At 38.0% G+C, this 8709-nt stretch overlaps 1 protein-coding gene across 1 annotated transcript; it reads right to left on the bottom strand.

The window, feature by feature from the left end:
• Positions 1–2973: 2973 nt before the first annotated feature.
• On the bottom strand, positions 2974–7751 carry LOC125377519. Its single transcript, XM_048391175.1, has 5 exons — positions 7697–7751; positions 6724–6871; positions 5691–5791; positions 5406–5481; positions 2974–3164 (listed from the first exon to the last, which is right to left on the bottom strand). The coding sequence occupies exons 1-5, from the start codon at positions 7737–7739 to the stop codon at positions 3059–3061; spliced, it is 474 nt and encodes a 157-aa protein (XP_048247132.1). The 5' UTR covers positions 7740–7751; the 3' UTR covers positions 2974–3058.
• Between the last annotated feature and the right edge of the window lie 958 nt (positions 7752–8709).

Here is an 8709-nt window from a genome sequence, read left to right as displayed (position 1 = left end):
ATCGCCGGAGCAGATATAAATCTATAGCTTAGTGAAATTAAGGTAATGAGACGATATTGTCTAGGTGTTGTCATTTTAGGCTTGCCACGCCCATGTCTAATTGCAACTCCGCCCGTATGACCTCACTTGTCCTACAGTCGACAAATTACACTGTTTGATTTGCCCTACATTCGGGCAACTTTGGATACCACATGGCGACATAATAGAAGGAATGTAGTGCTCAAGTTATCTCCACATCACATGTGTTCAACAGACAATGAACCTATTGATACTGCCATCTAACAATGATAAATAAAAGTGTATCCAAATCAAATAAATGAAATAGCATTAATAGAACGCCATGCGAAAACGTTGTTGTAATTACTCGTGCCACGGATGATTTACATAAAGCTGTAGTCCGGTGAACAAATTGCAATGAAGCTTCTGCCTTACCTACATACACTGTGGTTAGGTTTTATATGCATCATACATGTACCTATGATCATGGGTTCGAATCCCGGTTCGGCCCAATTATGTTTTTTAATCCCTGCTCCTTGGTTTCACCAAATTTGGTAATCGTTTAAGACCAGCATTAATTTGGGCTTTCCTCAAACAATAGGCTGACAGGCTTTGATAAAAGTTGAATCCTGTACAAGGGACATTAAATCCAACACACACACACGCGCGCGCGCACACACACACACACACACACACACACACTCTCTCTCTCTCTCACTCACTCACTCTCTCTCTCTCTCACTCACTCACTCTCTCTCTCTCTCTCACTCACTCACTCTCTCTCTCTCTCTCCGTTCTCTCTCTCTAGTAAAGAGAGTAAATGACTACGACGTCGTTTTTGAAATATTTAATCCTGCGATAATAACTGATGCTAAAGCTTCTAACGCTGGTGGTAGTAGAATATGTATGCAGTTCTTTTTATCCTAAAACATAGTATTTGCCTTTGTACGGTTCTATACTGTCTGATACCATTCTAACGACGCGTTATTTGAATCTGGTCTTTGTAAAAGCTGATTTATCTATTTGATCTTCACAATAACCCATCCACAGAGTTAGATAAACAAGGACCAATATATGATAAAATATTTTGACCTCATTAATGCTGACGCATGCCATGATATTGATTGTTTGATTTTATACATTTCAAATATTTAAAATACGTCTGCAGTTAAAAACACCTGTTATTTATCGATTGATCTGTGTGGATTCTGGCGTCACATGAATCTGTGTTCACCTACAATTTAAACTGGAAATCTGTGTCGTTTTCTGATCTATGATTACACACTCAGTAACGATAGAACACGGAATGCTTTCTATTTTATGCAAGAGATTCCAAACAACGGAAAATGCAGTATTGAACGCCTGAACCAGCTCGCCACGAATGTAGAGTTTGCTGACTTCTCTCTCAGTTCGATCAGATGTAGCTTACAGGGATGCATATTTACCCAGCCATCCATGTACATCAACCAAACAACTTAAATGCTAATAGCATCTAATTAACCCAACTTTTCCTTCATCTCCTTCAGTAAGTCGACTGTGGGACGATGGAATACAGTTAGGGGATTACAGTTAAATGGTTTATTAAACGTCCTGAGTCATGGACGTTATAAGCTTGTACATATATGTAGTTGGTCATTTGGTGCTTTTCGTTGGTTCGACCTGTACTCGTTTCGGGAACTTGACAGGTTTGTAGAAAATCAATTTTTTAATATGTTGTTTGTGGGAAATCAGTTTCATAATATTTTGTATATTTTCACTAATATTACACTGCATTAGTTTGGTGCATTGTCTGTACATGAATCACAACACGTTGGTATAGGGATTACTGTTAAATGATTTTATGATACCCAAGATTAATGAAGTTTATTTAAGCGACAATGTAGTCAATATTTTACTCATCTTGATCTGTAGATACATTAAAATAGTCATAAGAGACTGGTAACGTAGATTACAGTAGCAGCTTTTAATTAAGATTTTCTTCACCCTGCAGTCTTGTAATATAAACCTCCTCCTGTAATCTCTCTTAATGCCAGCTGTTGTTTTTCCCATCTGAAATTTGAGTGAGTAGAATTGTTTTAAGCCGCTTTCAGCAATGTTTCAGCAATATCACGACGGAGACACCAGAAATGGGCTCCACACATTGTACCAATATGGGGAATGGAAAACGGACCTTGGCGTGACGCTACCCCACATTTGAAATATACATGTAGTTATAATCTTAGTAAGTGCATGTTTTCTATATGAGTAATCGTGTAAATCAAACCATTATCTGCAATGTACAACATGCCGCGAGGGATGTGTCTGGGAACATGGTAGACAGAGAAACTATGTGATATGTAACATTAATAATAGAAAACATAGATACGATATGACATTCACGCTAAATACATCCACTCTTTTGCTGGGAGAATGCTAAAAGCGGTGTAAAATCCAATTCACTCACTCATTTACACTAGATGTATACATTGTGATTTCATTGTTCAAGGTACAAATGTGCATAATAGTTTTTATCTTAAAATTTATTAAACAGCACCTTCCAGAATAATACTGGGAAAAAATGAACTACATCACCTCTTAAGCAAGATGTCTCTCCATCCGGGTTCATCTTTGATTTTTGTTAGTCATTCATCAATAGGTAAGTGAATCTTCCTTTACTTCTTCAAATTCAAGAAATGTATTTGCCAGGGATTGTTGAATCTGTGGTCTGTGATTATGTTTTTTTGCGTCCACAATCAAGACACATTTGCCTACTCGACATCTTATAGTGTTCCTGTTATTATTTCATTTTTTGAAAATGAATTGTCCCATTCTCGCGATTTCGTGTCTTTGAGGCCTAATTTGACAAGTCGAGATTGCGGGATTGCGAGATTTTGCATCATGTCCAAATGTCGCATTCTCGTGTTGTCGACATTTGACAAAAAGTGCTATGTAGCAGATACACAGGCATGCTACGAGAATGCTAAAGAAACGATGGTCGAAATTCAGACTAATTTATTAAGATTCAAACATAACATGATGTTTTGCTCCACTTTTATCGGAAGGTGTGTTTGCATGGATACGTCTAAGGAAAAGTATCCAAAATCAGCTGCCGGAAGATGGCGCCAGTAGTGTTGGTACACTCTCTAAGATTGCTCACATTTTGGTCAGCACATTCAGCAACAGCACGCCTGAAACAGAATAAACAAATTCAGTAAATAATAACATGTATATTGTACATCTTGTTGCCAAATATGGCACTCGCGTTAATGGAGAGATTTGATTCATATATTGCAATTATCTCGTCACAAGTATCTTTTTTATAATAATAAAGGTGCAAATTTGTTATTTAGGTCAACTTAAGGAAGGAAAACAGGAAGTGAGGCAAGTCTTAGATGATGTTTCCACTACAAAGAGAAATATTTTGCTTGGTCCAACAAATGTACCCCCGAATGCCTGTTTCAAAGGTTTACCATTACCCTTAATGCAAAGAAGGAAGGACTGGGCCACCCCTGTCCCCCATTTGTCACTAACGTGGTGACCATTTATATAGATTCATCACTATTTCCAAAGGGTCAGGATAATTTGTCAATACTGAAAGCAAATGTCATCTGTGGTTTGCTGAGAAAACAAAATGTGAAATACTAGTATTCGACTTCCTTGTGCTTAACGTCTATAGGAAATTTGGGGACAGGACATTTAGGAAAGAAAAAGGCATCCTCATGGGCGTCCAATTTGCTTCCACCTTGATGAGATGTATATTTGTGCATATAAATCGGAATTACAGCTCGGACTGTCAAAATGAAAACATTTGGCTGAGAGTGTTTCTCTGAAGCTTCATGAATATAGATTTATCAGATCGATCAGTAATGGTCTAATAGCCACAATCCGATAGTGGTTCATAAACACATGATTTAACAGTCGATTTCGTTTGATTACAGGAACGAATTTACGGTTGATACTATTTTATAAGAATTTTGTTTTTAATTTGACGCATCAGTGACTTATTTATGCTTTTATCCGCCTATCATTGAGTGTTAACATTTGGCTATGTATATATAAGTGCAAATTTTATATATTTCGTCCCACCCCGCCGTGATATTGCTGGAATACGCTAAAAGCAGCGTAAAACCATACTCACTCACATACTCATATATATAGGGACATTGTGTCGCTGCTGTTAGTAACTTGAACACTGGGACCATCACACTTAGGGTACCTGCTTACAGTTAGAGCAGTCCCGTGAAGATTCAGGGTAGAATTGGTCTAACAATTAGAGGCGACTAACGGGATCTGGTGGTCAGGCTCGCTGACTTGGTTGATGCATGTCATCGATCCCAATTGCGTGGATGGATGCTCATGATATCAATCACTGGGTTGTCTGGTTGTAATATTGCTGGGTGCGGCGTAAAACAACAAACCAACCAACTACAGCTAGATTAAGTCACTGTTTAGATACTTGCTGGAAGCTGATATATTGGTCTTAAAGTCAAACGAAAGTCCATCAGTTGGTGGTGTGTTTTTTGCCAGTTGTTCTATTCACTCACAATTGAAGCATTAATGCAGGTGCAACATGTACAGTCTCCGTGCATAATTTCATTTTGTAACTACAAATTTAATTAGTATCTCTTCATGAACTAGTTGGAGATTCCTCATAACCATATTTATTTCTTTGTTTAACTCCACACTCAGCAATACCCCAGCTGTTGAGTATTTTATTCTGTGAAGGACCACAAATCGGAAGGATAATTTCACCGTCCGTATAGTCATTCTACTGAAAATTCCAAAGACCAAGTTATCAATTTAGATATCTTTTGATAGGGTAATTGTGCGTTACTGTACGTGCCCTGACGTTTGTGACTGACACCGGACTGATGTCTAGCAAAGATCCAAGAAGTTTACGTGCATCACGAATGCATTTACCAAATGATCTATGGAAGATGTCTACATATCATGAAAGTATTGGACACTTCAAGGGGCCATATATCCGTACAGACACCACATATCGTCACACATCTACATTGCAACACTGTGTACATGCCAATGAGAATTAATTCGTTGTAATGAAATAAGAGGTAATTGAAGTCGCTCAGAAACGTTCCGAATGTATCTATCGTCTGAACTTCCGATACCTACGGTCAATACTCCTTGTATTGAAAACGCATGTTTTTCACAATATAACGCAGAACGGCCGTCATTTTGTGACAAAGGGAATCCTATTTCAACTCTTATCATTTCACCTGTAGATGTAAACAATAAACATTTCACCTATCCATGTATGTTATAGTTCGGCTTCAAGATGTACGCATTGTATAGTCTATATGTTTTATCTAGACATCTAGATGTACAGAAGGTATAGTTAATCTACGTGGCTAAGTTGTCTTAAGGTATTATTCAGTAGATGTCAATGGACACTCGTACAGTCACCCTACCTGTCTTGGTGTAAACATGAAACAACGGTCTCCGACAATTCTCCACTGGTCCAACATGACGCTTCTCTCTCGATTTCTGTAACAGAAAGATTTGACGAATTCAACACATAACATCTGATAGCTATTGATGAAGGTCTTGTAAAGTTAAACACATCTGCCATAGTAAATAGTAGTTATCTTGGATAGCATTGTCAATTAATTTAAGGAATCAACATGTCACTCAAGGTGGTACACGGGCTAACATTTCAGAAGCAGCTGCTCTTAGAAAACTGGACATGCGTATACCTGGTTTGTGGCTACAGAAGATATTGAGGGCAATGTTCAGACGTTCAACTCTCCCAGACCCTGATCGTTGGCATTCATCTGCTGTTGTCAGTGTCTGCTGGCTGCAAAGAGAAAATATTTATTGCAAGTCTCTCTGCCTAACATTCGAAATTATATTCTGAAGGTTGAATGTAAGTGGTTGGTAATTCAGTTAATTTGTATGTGTGCCAACCTCTTCATTATCAATGTTGCGGTGGTTCGGTGAAAATAATAACAGCTTTATCAATATGGCACATTAAATAATAGTTAGTAAGAAGTTGTCATATTTACAAAATGACCCTTGTAACTTTACCCGACTTCTACTATGTAAGCATATCACATACGGATGGGATTGTATGGTTACGATTAATTAGTGTAATGGTTGCTCGAACTACAGATGCATGGCAATTGTTCATGTCTCCATGGCAGTACAAAGGTGGCAAATTCAAATATCAATAGTTGACATCAATAACACTCTAGGCTATCGGAGAGTTACGATAAACACAATTACTGAAAGTAGACTGATATCCTTGTCAGAACAACTTTTCAGCAATCGACTGGATCTTGGAATGACTTTCACGATAGGAAATATCATCAACAAGTGTTTTTAAGCCTACTGATTGCTGAGTAGTTTTTAATATTGGCTAGTATTGTGCACAACCACCAGTAGCTAAAGTGATGACCAAATCCTGCTGGGGTATCATGCAGGAAGCCAAGGTACTGTAAGTCCTCATGATCCCCAGCGACGTGGCCTAGCTTTGGTTACTGGTGGCCATTAGCCCATGTATTAAACATGTATACATGATATTGTTATGCTTAAATATATTTGATAAATTGTTTTTAAATATAACTTTGCATAAATGACTCAATTGTAAACTTGAATAATGCCGATGGGACGTTAAATTTTAACTCACTCACTCACTCGTCAGAGGTTGACTATTACTTTCTCTGAAAGGAAGCAGCTTAACAATTATTGTTTTTAAAAAGATTTTATTAGCAAAATAACGATACTAACCTGCAATCAAGGCTCAGTCTGCCATCTTCGATAAGATTGCTAAACCTTGGTCTTTGCAAGATCCCCAATATTTGTGCAAAAACGTTCTGACATTCATCAGATCTATCTGGTAAAGTCTCTCTCCTCGTAGGCCACTCAAGGCCGGACACTGGAAGGTCACACAGAGAAGGATATAATTGTCAGCGAAGGTAATATTGCCGTAATAGTATTTACCAAGACTTCAATATAATGTAGTATGTATCGCACAATGTTGCTGGTGGTAAAATACATGAAAGGAAACTTGAATAAAAGCGACGAAAACCTTTCCGTATTCCAAAAAAAGTTTCGATTGTACGATACCGACGATATGGTGAGCATGTGTTGATGAATCAGTATCAACTAGTGATTAAACGGGTTTATGTACGGGGATTTAATATAACAACAAAAATTCCCCATTTCACGTTGAAGCGATGTGTTGTATATTTTCTTCTGGCAATAAATTCTTCGACATAATATCTTCCATAGCTTTAATGAATTTGGAGAAGCAGGCCTTTAACCATTTTTTACTCATATGTCAATGTGTCGTTTTGCTGCTATTACAATATTATTGAGAATGATGTCATTAAGCATCCAAAAAGACTCATTATCAATATTGTACATAAGTTAAGAATTGTTTTAGATCCCCCCAAAAGTTGTTGACAATTATGCATTCTCGAGAAACACAGCAAGTTGTGACACACATATGTCAACTAGTGTCCACACAAAGTGACCACATCGACGGAATCAGTGAATGAGATGTTAAACGCCGCTTTTAACAGTTTTCTGTTATATACCAGTGTAATGAGGTAGCGTGATAAGGATTATGATGAGGATGTATCTGGGATTTAAATCAACGATCACTGTGTGCTGGCTGGCATGCTTATGGTATGCAACTCATTTCGTTAGTCTGCCATGTATACATACTGAAACATGCTACAGTATAATGGTTACCTACCAGATGAGAGGAGAGCAGCAGCAACACACATCACAAACTTCATCCTGGCAGCATGCAGTCGATGTGCACGATGTCACAGAACATCCCAGGTGTTTATATAAGAAGCATTCAGAAAGGTAATGATTTTTCCAATTTGTTTCAATTGCAAGAGTAATCATCCTTCCAAGTCATTTGTCAACTTAAAAGGTTATGAGGAATTCAGTAAACTGAATAATATGCCCACAATTACCCGACTTTCCTATAAATCTGTATAACGACTTAATTTGATGGAACAATAAGGAGAGACATCCAGCTAAGACATTAACATTTCAAAGGGGCGTGAACACCCAACTGAATACAACTAAATATCCCAAAGGAATTTCGAAGAAGAATTGGTTGTCAACAGTGATGGACCTTGACCTGAATTTCATATTGCAATTTTTTTGCAATCATGATTCATGTATTGCGATATGTACCACATATATTGCATTTGAGCAGTAATTTGTTGAACATGAATACACCCCCCCCCCCCCCCCCCCCCCCCCCAATCCCCCCATCACTGCACATTTTTGACATGTTTGTATTCTGTGGGATGTTGCTATGGTCACAAAACATGCGTAAAGACACATTATATACGGGAATCTAGTCGCGAAACAATTCGTCTTTTCGATCACAGAAAACCGTTGCTAATTTCCTTTATTTTCATAATTGAATTCGATTTGTCACCTGCTTGTGTAAAGTTTTCCATCAGGTCTTTGTTTTGTTTGTTTGTTGTTAAACGCCGCACTCAGCAATATTCCAGCTATATGACGGCGGTCTGTAAATAATCGAGATTGGACCAGACAATCCAGAGATTGACATCATGAGCATCGACCCACGCAATTGGGATACAATGACCAACAACCAAGTCATACACCCGATCCACCCGATCCCGTTAGTTGCCTCGTGTGAAGATATGCAGGATGTTGGAAAAACACAATATACCGGTATTTTCCAAACATACAGTGATAGTATTCATTAGTATTGTCGTGAGA

The sequence above is a fragment of the Haliotis rufescens genome, unplaced genomic scaffold, assembly GCF_023055435.1.
Source record: "Haliotis rufescens isolate VD_foot unplaced genomic scaffold, xgHalRufe1.0.p SCAF_9, whole genome shotgun sequence".
NCBI classification, from domain to species: Eukaryota; Metazoa; Mollusca; class Gastropoda; order Lepetellida; family Haliotidae; genus Haliotis; species Haliotis rufescens.
This window is presented reverse-complemented; position numbering and strand designations above follow the sequence as displayed.

Bases quoted from the DNA above. Each gene is read 5' to 3' on its own strand.
- LOC125377519 (XM_048391175.1), bottom strand. From the start codon at position 7,739: ATGAAGTTTGTGATGTGTGTTGCTGCTGCTCTCCTCTCATCTG. The intron at 6,872-7,696 runs GTAGGTAACCAT...GTGACCTTCCAG, and splicing joins TGCTGCTCTCCTCTCATCTG to TGTCCGGCCTTGAGTGGCCT. The intron at 5,482-5,690 runs GTATACGCATGT...TTTCTGTTACAG, and splicing joins CTTCTGTAGCCACAAACCAG to AAATCGAGAGAGAAGCGTCA.